At 33.4% G+C, this 17,471-nt stretch overlaps 1 protein-coding gene across 2 annotated transcripts; it reads right to left on the bottom strand.

Annotated features, from left to right (window-relative positions):
• Nucleotides 1-2,376: 2,376 nt before the first annotated feature.
• On the bottom strand, nt 2,377-15,326 carry LOC105635542 (Vacuolar sorting protein 39). 2 transcript variants are annotated; one of them, XM_012218608.4, is made up of 14 exons: nt 13,955-15,323; nt 13,040-13,315; nt 12,019-12,215; nt 11,798-11,939; nt 10,581-10,853; nt 10,419-10,491; nt 9,072-9,120; nt 8,274-8,562; nt 8,019-8,074; nt 6,829-6,897; nt 6,608-6,719; nt 4,574-4,663; nt 3,395-3,565; nt 2,377-2,777 (listed from the first exon to the last, which is right to left on the bottom strand). In XM_012218608.4, exons 1-14 carry the CDS (start codon nt 15,119-15,121, stop codon nt 2,685-2,687), a joined length of 3,057 nt encoding a protein of 1,018 aa, XP_012073998.1. In that variant the 5' UTR covers nt 15,122-15,323; the 3' UTR covers nt 2,377-2,684. The 2 variants fall into 2 exon arrangements, 1 of the variants encoding a protein (XP_012073998.1); XR_002284501.3 differs by lacking the exons at nt 2,377-2,777; nt 3,395-3,565; nt 4,574-4,663; nt 6,608-6,719 and having other exon boundaries at nt 6,826-6,897; nt 8,200-8,562; nt 13,955-15,326.
• Between the last annotated feature and the right edge of the window lie 2,145 nt (nt 15,327-17,471).

Genomic DNA, 17,471 nt, shown 5'->3' with positions numbered 1-17,471 from the left:
TGGAATCTTCCAAATATCATAATTTTCACTAATTATTTAATTTTAAAAAAATCTTTTAGTATACATGTTTTTATTCGTTTAATTTGAATTACAAAGATTTGTATTTAATATTTCTTTAAAATTTACATATCTAAATATTATATTAAAACAATAAAAATTACCTCAAATTTTTTATAAACTTCAAAAAATAATGTAATTATGTATTCCTTCTTTCAATTGTTCCTTTAAAAAATAAGTTCATTTCTGTCTTACAGTAATGATATCACTACTTCTATATATTTTTTAATACATGGTATGAGAGGATCTGAAGCTAACATTATTCAACGATTAAGAAGTTCTATATGAAAGTTAATTTATATTGTCGAGGATAATTTTATTGTTTCATTGAATAAGTTATATAATTTTAGATACACATTCGTTGCTAAACCGTCACGTGTAACATTTTCATTCATCGCCCTTTATGGGCACGAGAGGATCTTAATGGTTATTTTGCTTCCTTCCACATTTTCTTCAACATATCCAAAGAAGGGAAAATTACTTTCCCACTTATTTTCCGTCCTCCATAAAAAATACCTATTTCCAAACAAGCTGGAAAAGTCCAACAGAAAAACGTATGTTTGAGTTGAATTTTGTAGTCAACCTGAATTAATAGCTTACTGAGTTGAATAATTAAGAATTAATATAAAAAAAATCATTATGGAATGATTAAGAAGTGGATTATGATGTCATTTTATAATTGTCGGAGGTAGTTTTATCCTTTAATTTGATAAATCATATAAGTTACTAAATCAATTATAAAAAAATCTAATTTAAAATAACTATCATCTATCACTTGAGTACATCATTAATCATTGCGAAAAATTTTGCTTTTATAGACAGCAGTTAATTCATAGAAAGCACTTCGAGTTCGGATAGTAGCTTCAAAATTGATATGTTGATTTTTTTTCATTTTCATTCATATATGTTTATGTACGGTGATAAATACATGCAATATTATATATTAATTTATATATTTATTGTACGTGAGAAGAACAGTTGAAAATAAATTTTGAAAAAATAAAAATTTTAACAATTTGATAATCCTAGAATTCGATGAATTTGGAATAATTTATGCATGTTTAGAATTTATGTTGTATTTAACATCTGCCCATGTATTCGATTATCATCAGAATATACATATATTAATATTATTTAAATTGAAAATTCCATTTAATTATTTTAACTTTATATATAATTTGAACCAACCAGCAACATCGAAAGATAACGATGGATGATATTTCTCATTGTTCACAAACAAAAATTGAATTTTCCATTAGGTCCATGAAAATTTTTTTATTACAAATGGACTCTTAATTTAATGTTAGGGTGTAAACATTCTTAACCTTTTCATTTTGGGTTGCAACTGTTGCAAAGTTCAAATTAAAATGTAAGTACAACAACCTCCTACGTTCGTGGTATAATTGCACATTAAGCCCAAGAAATTAACGCAAGTATCAATATCGCATGTCCACCTACCCCATCAAATTTAATTAAATTGCACATGCTTATCTTAGAAAAGAAAAATGAGGGATCAACATTAATTAACAATCATCAATTAACAATCATATGTAGAGAGATTTAACAAAAATAAACATTGAACAAGTTCATGAAACAAGCGAGAAAGATCAATAAAGAAATAATACTTTCAAGTAAAGATTCTCGCAATATGCAGTTACTCAAAAATCAAAATGAAAACCAAATGAGCGGGTAAAATATGGGAACGTAGGACAATAGCAAGAGATAGCAAATGTAAGAAAATTCTCCAATAATTTCCTTTCCACAGTATCAAAAATGGCACAGCTGAAGGTCTAGAAAGAAAGAATCCACTTTCTACGAATATACAGTCAAGTTGCATTTCCAGAAATTCAGATGAAAAAATGATTTCGTAACATATGACTTGCTTTACAATCGGCTAAATGTATAGATTCGCCCTTGAAGTTTACGCAATTTGCCTTGTAATACCTTCAAGTTTGCAAAATATCTATCATAATTTGACACTTTCACATTCAAAAATAATCATGCCCCTCGCCAAAATAAAATGTAAAAGTACATGATCATAATTAAACTCTTACAAAGTTATTTCATTTGAGCGAGGAATATGATTTAACTGAAATGTGAAAATGTAAAGTTACAATAAGTCTCCTATAAACTTAAGAATGCCACAAAACAAATCACTTAAACTTCAGGAGCAAATTTACGCATTAGGCCCTTTACAATCATACCAACAATTGCCATAAACATGCCAACAATTGCCATAAACATACCAATGATTGCCGCTGCAGGATCAATTGTTTGCAAGACATTCATCGCATGCCAAATAATGTCATTAGAATCCAATTACCAGGGAAGAAAAATCCATTGTTTTGCATTTGGAAGCTTACTAGTACAATATATGCAATTATCCATTAGAGTGACCTTTATCGATCTCTAACTATGAATATGCATCCATCTACATGAGTCACAAACAAGCCTTTGTTCACAATCTTTTTCTTTGACCAGAGGTTCATGATTCATATATAAAGCTATGGTCATTCTAAATAACACTAATTGCCTAGAAAAAGAAGCCACCGTCACCTTCATCTGAGCATAAAGTCTGTCTCCAGGACCATCAAGCCCAGCAAGAACCCAGAACCCAGGTTTCTTGCTCAGCGGCTAACAAGCCAACCCGGTTTGATTAGGACATCTTGCTTAAAGTTCCGGCCTTTGACAGAAGTGGACTCACCTTGACGGCGGAAGCACTGCAACAATTGCAAGATACAGTTTTAGCGATCAAACTTCGAGACTTTGCTCCAACACATGAATTAGATAGTAGTCTGATGAGAACAGCAAATTTCATTGCATTTGATGATTCTTCAGTCGGTTTCAACTGTATAATTTATTTCTATGCTTTAATGAAAGATACAAACTAAAACACAAGACCTTATCTAACCAAATGCTATTACCAGTCATCGGAAGCAATTGCTTTATTTTTATTCCTTCTAGGAAACATGCTCAGTTAGCAAGTTGTACCACAAAGGTTCAAGAGAAGAGTAAATGACTCCTAGAGCTAGTTGGGATTGAATCTATCAGCTAATTGGAGTTAGATGGTATTAAATAAATATCCTCCCCACATCGTATCAGCAAACCAACAGACCCCGGCCCAGCATTAGGGAATGTGAATATGCATATTCTATTGATAACCATGCTAACATATTTGGACTGCGACATAAAAATGGAGAACAAATAAATGGAAGAAAAATGAAGTTGCAGGAATGATAATCAGCTTTATTGTATTCTAGATATACATAGATCCTGTTTTAGACTGACATTTGGATATTAATAATCATAAAGAAAAATGTGACAAATGGCAATCTACCTTGTAACATACAACACTGTCATCTGGGTACATTGCAAACAGTTTGGTCCCAAGGCGTGCATGACAAGAATCACAAAGGCTCTCATCATTAATCTGCACATGTCGTGACCTTTCCTCCAATCTTGCAAGTCTTGCATCAACATCTATAGCACGGGACAGATTATGCACAATCTGAAAAGCAGGTTGCAGATCAACATAGGCTCTAAAATGGTGCCAGACGAGAATATACTAGAAGATTAGGTCAAAACAATGTTGATGCCAAAAATGAATTTCTTTTAATCATAAATAAGTTATGAAACATCCATTTTAATTTGGAGTATATCTCCATATGCACATTCATAAAGTTCCAATTTGTTAACAAGGTCAAAAAGGCAGAGTGAAGCACTGTAATCAAAGGAACCAGGACTCTTGAAAATAGTCAATAAAGCAAAATAGACAGACACAAATGAAGGACAAAAAGATATTTCACACCCATCAAAAGAGAAGTAGTGGAAATAGGAAGATGGTCATGGAGGAGAATCTGCAACTCTATCTGCAACTCTTTTTCATTCAACCACAACTTCTTATTCACTTAATAAATAGTTACTCCACGTGCAGCCCTGACTCCTGTATGCAAGCCTGTTTCTAAAGTTATCATCTTAGAGACACAGGGAGGCTTTAATGAGAAGAATCACATCTCTTTGTTATTTCAGAGGGTCACTCTTCATTGGGGGACTATTTTGCTGCTTATGCATTTTCTGATGTTCTGAATTCCCAATCCAGAATATGATCTGGCTTTTTTGGCATATCTTGCAACCCCTTGGTGACCTCAAGAGGACTTTCTTCACTCATCAAATAGTACACTATAAGATGAAACCCTGTTACGTATATGGTAGGTTCCAAAATGAAAATACATCACAGGATTAACTATTGACTCCCAATAAGGACCAATATTAGATTCAATATATTCTAAAGAAGGAAATTTATTCCCTCAAAGTTTTGCTTATTTGTTTGCATCCATACAACTGGGTGCCATATGTTACAAAAGCAATTATATGAAAATTTGCATTTATCAAGTTGAATGGCACTAAGATCTACTGGGATGTATATATCAGTCAAACATGATATTTTACTAAAGAAAATTCAATACAATATCAAAGCAATCCATTTTGCCTATGTATGATAAGCAAAGGATCTTACTTGTCCTTGACGATAATGGTGCAGCCGAGCCCTCAGCATTCGTAATATTGTATCAGAGGCAAGTTGAAGGGGCATATCTGGTGACAATGTCTGCAGTGTAAAACCTTATTTCTCAATAAGAATACTGGGGGGAAAAGAATTAATAAGATAAAGTAATTTAGTTAATTGTTCCAGAAGAATTAATGTGTTTCTTTAAAATTTATCACAATTTGCCAAAAAGTATTTATGCATGGGCAACTTTTGATGGGTAATGTAACTTGAAATATAACCCTTCCATCATAACCAATTTCTCTAGTTTGCCTACCCTTGCCTGTCTTTACAGTCCTGCCCAGATCCTAATTACGAGAACAAATGTATCAATATAAATTGGATCAATACAGGCATGGTTATACTGACGTTGTACCCATTAATCAACTGTAATCTACCTTACTTGAGTAGTGGCATGATTTTCAAGTATGATCCAAAGGGAAATATACTGGAAAATATTTTCTATGAAATGTTATTACTAATTATTATATTGCATTATGCATTACTTAATTATCATATCTATTCTCAGGAAAAGTCCCGAATACTAGGATTCTCAAATTAGGGGCGATGAACAAAACTAACATCATGCTTCATGGAATAAAAAGCAAATTAGCTTGTGCATGTTGAGAGTACAAAATATTTTAGCAATTACTTTCTCAACTCAAAAGCACACCAAGAAATGTAGTCTACTGTTTTTTCTTTCTTTTTTTTTTTTTTCTTTTGTTTTTTCTTTGGCAGTGAGCAAAGACAGACCCACGTTAGTGCCCCCCTTGACATGCTGAAAAACATTAAGGATGTAATGGTCCTTTTAGTATTTAATATATAAAGATTAAAAAAAAAATACTGACCAAGTGGTCACTAGCCACCCCCTCCCCCCTAACAATTTAAAAAACATTAAGGGTGTAATTGTTTTCCTACCTAATATATAAGAAAAAATTAGAATAGTGGAGCCATGGATGGAGGAAGCCAATGATATTTTGACAAATCGACAGTCTGTAGCCATTGTATTATACTTTGAACTTTTTAATATCTTATTAACCCACCCCCATAGTTTCATCTATTAATATCAGATCCACTCCGAAACATTTATGGAAGAGAGAAATATATGTCAACATAAAATTCAATCCCTCCTACAATCCTTCAAATCCTTTCACCAAAATGCTATATATGATTTGTGCTATTTGCAAATCTCCACAACATTTTGCAATTCAAGTACAAGAGAGTTGAGACAAATTGCCCAATCGGAATAAGATACCAAGCCATTACACAAACTTTTACTCCAAAATAAAATATATGTTGAATTCCATAATTAGGTTCCTGATGAGTTTATTTGTCTCAATAATGAAAAAGATATTAAAAAAAAATCTTGCTAGAATAATTAAAAATTAAAATATAAGCTCAAAATAAAATTCAGTTTGCAAATAAATTTATGCAAGTTCATTAACTTAGAGATTTCTATAAGAAAAAATAATATACAGTACTTGTCAGCAAGAGTTTGTAAACAAAATAAATGCATTAAGGTTTAATAAGATAAAGAAATAAAAATATGCACTTATAGACAATTAAAGTTTATGAATTATTTTAATGCTGAACTTTAATTAAAATTGTGATCTCAAATAAAATGTAATATTTTGTCATAAAGTAAAAGTAAATAGAATTATGTATCTTACTTTTAAATACATAAATATATTATTATACAATCTTGAATCTAAATGATCAACATTTGAAAAATATCTTGAGATTTGAGTAATTTATTTATAACCTTTTTTACGCTAAATATATATCTTTTAACATGGTATAAAAGTATTTTTGAATTGGGCCCTCCTAATTAAGATTTCTGCATCTGTCACTGTGTGTGTATGGTTGTTGTTGTTTTTTTTTTTTTTTTTTGTTGGGGGGGGGGGGGGGGGGGGGGGGTGTGTTTGTAGTTTGTAGAAAAGGAGTGGTTTAGGCATCTGGGATGTCTGGACGTGATGCAAGAGAGAGAGAGATGTGTTGGTTTGATACCTCCAAAACTTGCAGAGGATCTAGAGATTCTCCATGGTTATGCAGAAGGCGAACTGCAGCCTTAAACATAGGCTCCTTACCATTTTGTGGATCCAAATACATATCAAGTAACCTGAGAGTTTATATCACAAATAACTTAAACGAAGAATACAAGAAAACCAGTATGCAGAGTTTGGATAAATGGACAAAATGAGAACAGCAAAACAAGGAATGAAACAAACTGCATATATGCATCTGGTCTGCCAATCTCAGCACAATATTGTTCAGCGGCTTCACTGTCTTCCAGTTTCCTGAGACATCATTGCATGAGATAATTAGATATGCTAAAAATCTCTATAATACACGATGTTCATATGCATTGGCTGGGGGGCATTGGGTGGGTGGGTTGGCAGGGGCAGAAATTCTGGTAACTTATAATCAAGAAGCATCCTAAGCAGTGACTCCAAAAAGCAGTAATTGTATTTCCTTGTGCAATTAGGATATTTTGGTTATAGAACAGAGTTCAATTTTTTCTACAAAATGTTTGGTTAAAAGAAAATTGCTTCAAATAATGCACTGACACAAAAAGATACCAACATGATTCAGATTAGAAGATGTTCCCAGCTAGCTTTAACAATTTATTGCATTTTATCTCTATTCCTATCCTTACTAAGGTTACATTCTTGGAACGGCCGTATATACATACTCATAACTCCTATTTCCCAAAGAATTACTCATAACACCAGTCTGTGATTATCCAGGGATTTATTTGACCTACAAATGTGACATCATCCATCAAGCTATGGAGCAATGAATGTCAAATCGCCCTAACAAGTTTATCCATAAGCTACATTACTAATTTCCTTGAGATCTTCAATATGATGGATAGAACTTGAAACTCAAAGACATACCTACACCTGAAACTTAGGAATGAGTAAATGATTGGAATCATCCATCACAATGCTAGATACTGTAGATAGATAAATGATAAAAATTTCTATTGAATGTGTAGACTTTCTTTGGTGGTCAAACAGAATTTCAAAATGCCGACAAGAATTGCCCAGTCAACACGGTTCAAAAATTGCACAAGCTGTTGCAGAACAAAAAGCCCAGTTTATCTATTAGCAACCGAAACGAGTGCAGGCAAAAAGGATGACTAAACATGAACAACTATGAAACATAGGATACCCAGTATAAGGCCTATTTATTTTCTAACTAGAAAGCAAAATAACATACTGACAACACATAAATATTATTCTTACAAACACAATAATACTTGAATGGTAGAAGAAAATACAACATAAATAGTTCAAATTTTTGAATCTGGTAACAAGTCTTTCTCAGTTAAGTCTCATGTATATCAAAACTGGAAATAAAAATAGGTGGCCACTGGCTATTGCCATTGGTATTTTCAAAAAGGTTTGAAGCTTACAGGGCCAAAATTTGAAGAACCAATGTCTCTTGCCCCAATTTTCTGTATAAGATAGCCTGTCAAAGAAACAAGCAATCAATGACAAAGGAGCAAAATTGATAATTTTTGCAATTTGAAAGCATTAATAACATCCATGCTAACCCTAAGAGCAAGAGCAGACAGACATAAAGGACACAACTACCAATGAATTCAGGACGCCTCATTATAACCAAACAAGCAGAGTCAAAGACCACAAAGAAAGAAGCTCCAAAAGACCTTTTCCAGCCATAATTCTGATCCTTCAATCAAGTCAAGGACCTCCTCTGGATCATACAAGTCTGATGATAACAAAAATATCTGCAGCCTTTCTCGTACAGGGCTTTGAAAGATTGAGTTTCCCCCAAAACTGGAACATCTTGCCTCCTCTAACCTTCCACCAACAGGGTTTACAGGGATACTTCCCTCAACAAAGGTTTCTATTGCTGATTTTGCAAGTGAAAGAGCATATAGTGTGTGGAAATGGGTATCAACAGACTCTTGATCTTCAATCAGCCACTGGAGATACCTGCACAATACAGAGATGCAATGCAATGTCCTTGACAAAAAGGTCAAACGAAAACAGAAAAAGAATATCTTAATGATAAAGGAAAGAACTAGTAAAACCATAATGAAAACGTTATAAAAACAGAGTCTGTCAAACAGTTATGACAAAGATACAGTGATTCAAAATTCAAATTGAAAAAATTAAATATAAGGGGACTTCTCCGGAGAATATCTCAACACTAAAGGCCTGTCTTCAGGAGGCATATTAACTATCCAAGGCCAGCAATTGAGCTAATCAGATATTAAAACAACAAAAAGTATTAAGAGTAAAGCATGAAGAATGGACATTTGGCAAAGAATTGTGAGATATAAATTCAAAAAACACAAGGCTATGTCTCATTAAAAACTTCCAGTAGAAGAAATTATCAAATTAATAACCAAAAACTTCTCCTGCTACTCATATGGATGACAAATCTTCAAGAAATTCTTAAGCCGTTAAGCTATAATCTATTAAACAAGAGATCAACGTACCTTTGTAGTATTTCTACCTTTTTAGGATCAATGGCAGCAATGACTTCATCTGCAGTGAAAAATTGGACTTGCATGAGAGATCAAAACTTACTATTTAAAGAAACAGGGGTGTCAGAGCTGTCAAGTTAACAGAAAACCACAAGCGATATTGGCTAATGTTGAAATCTTTGTTATTAAAGTCAATATTGTCTTTCCTAGTTTAGGTTTATTGTCTTTCCTAATTTAGGTTTATTCCTATTTAGATTACTTCCTATATTGGAACAATCTTGTGTATATATATAGTGGTGGAGAGATTGAAAATATAACACACAATAAAAGAAATACGAAATATTCTTTCAACAAGGTATCAGAGATTGGTCGGGAGGTTGATTTACCTTGCCCATACTAGACCAGATATTGCCTATGCTGTAAGTTTAGTGAGTCAGTACATGCATGACCCTCGGGAGTCTCACTTAGAAGCTATGCATCGGATTCTAAGATATTTAAAATCAGCTCTTGGTAGAGGACTTATTTTCTAAACATGGCCATTTGACAATAACAGGCTATACAGATGCGGATTGGGCTGGTTCTCTTGATGATAGGAGATCAACCTCAGGATATTGTGTTTTTGTTGGAGGAAACCTTGTCACATGGAGAAGCAAGAAGCAGAGCTATGGCACAAGGAATATGTGAACTCCTATGGTTGCGCAGATTAATGGAAGAGTTAAAGTTGGTTGAAACAACAAATATATCCTTGTTTTGTGATAGTAAAGCAGCCATCAGTATTATGAATAATCCAGTCCAGCATGATCGAACTAAGCACATAGAGATTGATCATCAATTTATAAAAGAGAAGATAATTGAAGGCCTTATAAATGTCTCCTATAGCTTCAAAAGAGCAACTAGCCGATGTTTTCACAAAGGGTTTGAATAGCAAACTGTTTCATCCTTTAGTTTGCAAGTTGGGCATGAGTAATATCTATGCACCAACTTGAGGGGGGAGTGTTGAAATCTTTGTAATTAAAGTCAATATTGTCTTTCCTAGTTTAGGTTTATTGTCTTTCCTAATTTAGGTTTATTCCTATTTAGATTACTTCCTATATTGGAACAATCTTGTGTATATATATAGTGGTGTAGAGATTGAAAATATAACACACAATAAAAGAAATACGAAATATTCTTTCAACAGCTAATTTCAAATTTCTGTCATAAAGGAGAGCACAACTGGATGGTAGCAAATTCACCAAAGAGTAGCCACAGATTAATAAAATTCTTAACAAGAAGCAGATACCAGACAAAAAGGAACATAATTTGGAAAAAAAAAAAAAAGAAACTGAAGCTCAAATTTCTTTCAAAACCAACGCAAACCTGGCAATAGCTGATTTACTCTTTTCTTTGAAGTCAAAACTTCAACTGCAAGTACTGGATTAACATCTGCAATCTAATAACAAATCACCAAATGCAGATTAGACATTAGCTTCCAAAAGAAATTCTGCATAAATTATTCACTTGAACTCAAATACTACGTACCCATACAAGATGCTGCAACACCAAATCCTGATCAGACAACTCCTCTAGAATCTTTGATGCCTCAATTGCAGCGATTTCTCTACCCGAGAGGACATTTGTACTTCCATCTTCTAAGTCAGTCTCTACAGCAGGGTCTTCCCATAGACCAGAAGAATAATTTCTTGCCAGAATGCGCCATATGGCAAGAGCCTTCGAGCTCATTCCTTTACTTGCATATAAGAAGGCAAGCGTCCGTAAATGGCCAGAGTCATCTAATAAGGTTTCTAACTCCTCCTGCACCGCCCATGGAAGTTGTATGGTCATCCTTCAAGCAAGCTCCTGACAACAGCCTCTCTGTTTTGCAATGCATTCGAATACTAAGACTCCATAGTCTACCATTGACTTGAGGCCTATGAACTAAACTGACATTGACACACAGTTCTGGATGCAGTATTCCAAAGATGAAAAAATCAGATGGCTCAGCTACAGTTACTATTAACCAAACCTCTTCAAGTTGTCTAATTTCTTGAAAAAAAAAAAAATCTAGTTGTCTGTCTTAAATGTCTCATCCATGTCCATTAAAGGTGCCAGTGATTTTCCATTGGTTAATTTTTTTGTTCTTTTTTTAAAAGATAGGAACACAAGTTAAAAATCAATAAGGTAAAATGTGAAGAAAAGTATAGGCAGAAAAGAAAGGGAAAGAACAGGACAGAAAATTAGCAAAGCAATATCTGTTTTTTCTTCCTGTTCTTTTGGATTTGGAGAAACTTAAAGAAAGAAAATAAGGAGAAAGGAAATGAAATAATAAACTGAAAATAAATATTACAATTTTGGGGAATAAAAATTGGACTTCTCTCCAATCATTTTTTATCATTCCAAACAGCTGTATTGTATCTGAATATCTAATTCGTTTCCCTAGCCATAATGAAGATATCCTGTTCCAAACCACCAGCATCTAAAATCCAAGAGGCAAACCATATTCTGCACTCTAATACTATTGTAATAAGCACTGTAGGAAAATATTAAAACAAATGAATGAATAATCTTGCTTTTTAATTTCTCACAGACCAGGATTTTTAAGTTCTTCCACTTATCATCATAAAGTTTTATGATAACTTATGGGAAATTGCTGTCTCAAAATTTCACCCTTACGTAGCACAGTCTCAAACAATCTCCCTCTCAAGACAACACGAGAGACTAGTTATCATTATCTCAAGCAAAAGGTAAATAGGAATTACCACAATACAACTGTTCCCTGAAGATGCAAGCCTCTCCATGTCATCAACCCAGTTTAAAGCTCTATAGAGGTACATTAATAGCGTGTCAACTCCCTCCCTTACTGACAGGGTCAACTCTTTCTCGCGAGAGACTTCCAGATATCTATGGTAAATAAATAAGTTCAGCAGATAGTAGCAACAGGCTAAAACAAGGCAACAATCCAATCAAAAACTGTAGACACCTGATAATGTTCTTGATTGCGGACTCAAGTAAATTAGATCTAGTTGGTGGACTTGATATAAAATCATCATCTACAGCAGTATCTACGCCAGCTTTCTTTAGAAAAATAGCTCTTTGGATAGCCATCAATCCATCATCCACAACATCTTCAAGAGGAGCAGGGGGCGGGTGCAAGCCCCAATATCGGTTCCTAGGAACCTGAAAAGGTCAGTTCAATACTATGAAAGCAAACACTTTAAGTACTTCCCACATATTTAATATACATTATACAATCAAGTAAACCACAAGCGTTATCACGTTTAATGAAACAGTATATGTACAATTTAAGAAACTACTAAACGGTTACATAAATGCAAACTTTTCTAAGTCTAACTACCATTAACAATGAAATGCATAATTTGGGTTTTTTTTTTTTTTTTTTTGCAGCATTTTGATGGGTCTCATTGAATGTTAGTTATACAACTAGATCAGAGGTCATTATTCTTTAAGCTTGTGTTTTATGTTTTCTGGTTGTGTAGATGCATTTCTTTCTCTCTCAATAAAGTTGTTCTTATTTTAAAAAATACCAGGACCAATTGAATAGCATTTTCTTCTCCTCCACTTATTGGCTAATGTAAATCAAACACAATTACAATAGTTAATCATCCTGGTCAGGTACAGTAACAACACAAACATGAAAATAGTCTTTTATTTTCAGTAATGGAGACACAGAGCTGCACAACTTGAAATTTACTAGATAATTCTTGCTGCCACATTAAAAATTTAATTCCAGCAAGCAAATATTAGAAAAAACATTAGCAGAAAATCAGCACATACTCTGGGCTTCAATCTAACTATGTTCCTTAATATTAGTGAGTTTTCACTCATCTAAGTGTTCCATTTTAGAGATTAATTTGTGATTTATATCAATCCTAATTTAATGTTGTTTAAGTAATCTAATACAGTTTTCATCAAGAATAATACGAAAAATAGAAGACAAACATAAAAAGCACAACCAAATTTGAATTTATAATAAGATATACCAGCAGTGACCAGCGATTTGGATCTCGCATTATAAATGGAAAAACTTCAGAAGGCTGCATTGTCTCTGACTGCAGAAAGTGATTCACTGCTTCCTCAAAGTGCAAGTCGAAAAGCAAAAGAAAACCCACCTGAGCATGAACAAAGGACAGCATTTCATTTGAAATTTCACCTTCAGATTTAAGCTCCTCCACCAAGGAAATCGCTTCCCTGAAGTTTTTCTTTCTCAACAGATCTTTGATTTGTTCTTCAGAGGGTACTTCATGGTAGCAGATGACCTGGCAATAGTCAAGATAAATTATAATATTCTATGAAAAATTCTTATCAATGGCTGAGGCTCAAAAACATGAAATCATACAAAGTCACAAGTTTGCAGCCATGATGACAAGCTCTTGAGCAAGTAAATTTAACGAATATATCAGCAAACCCCTTAGTAATCGATTTCAAATTCAAGGAATTGAATCTCTAGACATGCAATCACATTTCTGCAAGATACAATAATATGTGCAAGCAAGGAAAACAAAAGGAGTCGGCATTAAATATCTTTTTCGCAACCCAGAGCCTATATGATCAAGTGAATACCAAAGTATTTTCTTTTTAACTTTTAGTAGAACTTTTAAATTTTAATAGAACAAGCAATGACCAGTATTAACTTTTAAAAGTCATAAGAAGAACATTTTCCCCAACAAATAATACATTCATTTATAACTAGCACAAGCCTAAATAACACTCAACAATAATAAGAAAGTTTGTAAAGGTAACTTCACAAGAAGTAAAAAGAATTAATAATAAGGATTAACTAATTCTAACAATCACATCAAACACATAATATCATTTAGAATATCATAACTTCCAAAAATATAACCCAGTAGCAAAATACATGGAAAAGAATAATTTAAGAGAAATCAACTGCATACCTTCGTGGTGGTTGCAACAGCAACAATTTGTCCATTTCCACTATCCTCACTGGCAAGAATACATGGCCCAACTCCTTCGCCACCAAGAATAATTGTCTGAATACAGTTACCCGATCTCTTGTTATATAGCTCCATCTTCCCATCCCTCACAAGCACTACATAGGAAGATAATTCCCCAATAGAATCTGGGCTACCACGGAAAACCAAGCTCCCTCCAACAGGCTGCCCATGCTCATTAACAATAATTCCAACATTGTCTACCAACATTAGCACCTTCTTCTCTTTCCATAACAACTTAAGCTGCGGTGGGCTAGATATGTCCGGCAACGAAAATATCACACCACTTTGCCCCGTAACACAAGAAAACAAACTATATCCATTGATGGTACCAACAATTATTGAATCATTGAGCCACACGATGGCCTTAACCCCGTCAATACACTGGATCTCTTTCAAAATTACAAAAGACCCGCTTGAATTGTCAATGTCTCGGTCAGTTTTAGCTAGTCTACTACTACCAAAAACTAGCTCTATTAATACCAATCTTTTACCAATAACAACAGCAAAGACATTGTTACCTTCACCCTGTTGCACAGGTTCTTTGGTTTTGAGTCCATTAGTTCTAATCCCACCTCCCAATTTCTGTAAAATTCGCTGACTGGCACTAGAAGTCTCCAAGTTACTACCAGTTATACCCAATAAATTAGTGCTCTCAAAATCATTGCTTCGAATTCTCTTGGCAATGGCACAAACTCCCTTAACAAAAGTCAATTTCTTGACAGGCTGAGACAGAAGAGAATCGACCAAAAACAAGGAACCATCACAGAGAAGTAGAACCTTCCCAATATCACGTAGAGCGAGTATTGTTTCTATAGGAGAATCCCCAAGAGCAACGCTGCTCAGAAACGAAATGTTTTTGCTTTCAGAGGCATCGAAATCGAGAGTGGATTGAGTATCTTGTTTGGCCGCAGCATGATCACCAGCAGTGGGATTGTCAGTAGAGAGTAAAAGGAGGGATCCAGAGAAGGTACCGATGTAAATTAGGGTTTGGGAATTGGAAATGGAAGAGACAGAGAGAGATCGGATTGAAGTGGGAGAGTAAGAGGAGAGGTCAATGCTAGAGAGAGGTTCGAGTACGGTTCGAACAGAAGGATCGGGCTTGGCCATGGAATGTAAAGTGAGAACAAGGAATTTGCAGAGGCTAAGACTTGAAGTAGAAAGCCATTGAAGACAAAATGCTATTCGTTGAAACAGCTACTCCTGCTTCCGCCGTTTTTCCTGTTTTTTTTTTTTTTTTTTTCCTTTTTCTGTTTCTCGCGATCTAACTTCTTAATTCATGGAGGTTCATGCCATGTTTATTATGCTCTAACAAATTGTTCAATGAAACACTCGCGGTCCTTTATTCCGAGAAAATTTTCTTTTTAGTGTATTTTTTATTTAAAAAATTTTACTCTAACCAGTAACTTTAGTATGTAAGCCAAGTAAAAAAATCAGAATGTTTTTACAATATACATGTTTGTTTCAATATTAAAGCTTAATAATAGAGATGAGTAGCCGACACAAATATTCTTAGCATTTAATAAAAACTTGTTTCAATGGACCAATTATCAGTTTACTTTTTTATATCGACTTTGCATAATGACAGTTATTTATATAATTTAGCCACAAAATTAAAGTACAAGTTTTAAATGACAAATGCATAAATTTATTATGGCACCCTTAAATTTACATGAGACCTATTATGCTCATACATTTTTACATTTCAGTAATAACAATGCTCTCACCGAAATAAAAGTAAAAGTGCAGGGTCATGATTGAACTCTTGCAAAGTTATTTCATTTTGACAAAGAGTATATTTATTATCGAAATGTTTCGGTTATTGGGGAAAAATTAATATACTTTTAATGTCGAATCAGGATGAAGATAAGATAGATTCTCCGCAAACTTTAAAGTGCCACAAGGCAAATCACGTAAATTTTAGGACAAATTTATATTAAGCCAATTCCAATATCAAAATTATCGCTATAAATACAAAGTTGGCCTTTATTTTTATGTTCAATGGCTATATATTCACTTTTATCATTGTTGGTATAAGGAATGAAGATATGTTGGGCTAGTTAGGTTTTAAAACGGTCACTTTTTGTCTTTAAAAGTACGAGCATATTGAGATTTTGAAAAAATTAGAAGTATTGTTTTGGTCACATTGGTGGAAAAGGTAGGTAAAAACAGTGAGCAAACACAGAAAAATAGTGCACAACTTGAAAAACTGCAGTCTTCAATTACTGATTTGAGGCACTTTCACGAAGGAACTAGTGAGTATTCTAAGGTTTTTGAAATACTTGCTTTTGTTAATGGTGACCAAGAAGATGCAAATGTAGCCAACCTGATTAGTCTTCTTGAGAAGCAAACAAATGATGACGACTAATGTGATCGAAGTCCAAAAGATGTATCGATCCTGCAATGCATAAAGATAGTACTGTTAAGAGGCAATCTAAAGTTATTTATGCTTCATTACCTATAGGATTCAAGTCTAGATGATGCAAAATAGTGGTCATTTCTAGATATGATGTAGCCAATTTAAGTGTTATGGAGAAGCGAATGGATTTTCTCTAAATCAGATTATTAACTATGGTTTCATTTTATATATGGCCAAAATTTAGAAAACCAGGAGTCTGATTGTAAAAAATTTGGCTCCAAATTCTATTTCATTTTGGCCAAAACATATTGAGTTTGAGCACTACTTTTTGAATTTCAATTAAGTTTTGAGGAACTAAATTTTACTTTTAATTTTGAATTTGAATTGAAAAAATTATTTAAGTTTGAACAAGTTAAAGCCGAAATTTTAGTCTTCCCTCATTTTTTCTCCAAAATTTTAAGGAATTTATAACCTTTAATGAATAAATTCAAAAATTGGACTTCAATTTGTCTCCAAATTTTATTTAATTTATGGGCACATATTATATAAAACATTCCCATTGTAATGAAGTGTCATAATAGAAATATGGAAGGTTTGAATTTTTATCAAAAGTAATGCCCAATCCGTGCAAGTAGACCATTAATGAACTTTTTGGGACTGTCTCTTATGTCAGCTGTTGTACCTATAATTAATGATGTAATTAACTCTTATTAAGGGCGTTTTAAGGAGAAAAATTCGGTTAACTAACTTTTTTAATCTAAGAGATTTTCTATTTTCTCTAAATAAAAGGAACAGAGGCAGTAAAAATTACATTATTTGACTAATTACATTGTTTAATTAGACCTGTTTTTATAATGTAATTGAGATTCTATGTGTAATCTTCATTACTTAAATTGATGTAGCATTCATTACATAAAAATCCTATGTAAATTCCATTACATTCTTAGAGGTCCAAGCCCATTCTCAACAAAAATAACTCTCCTACTCTCTCCTCTATCCGAATCCTAATAAGTCTAGCGAATTTTCTAGTGTCTACTCCATCATTACCAATTTTACTTTTTCGTCTTCTTTGCCACCATCGACCATAATGACAGTGGCGAC

Source organism: Jatropha curcas, chromosome 10 (genome assembly GCF_041381405.1).
Source record: "Jatropha curcas cultivar XTBG-Jc1 chromosome 10, XTBG_Jcur_1.0, whole genome shotgun sequence".
Lineage (NCBI taxonomy): Eukaryota > Viridiplantae > Streptophyta > Magnoliopsida > Malpighiales > Euphorbiaceae > Jatropha > Jatropha curcas.
The sequence above is the reverse complement of the archived record's forward strand: the minus strand, read 5'-3'. Positions and strand labels throughout refer to the sequence as shown.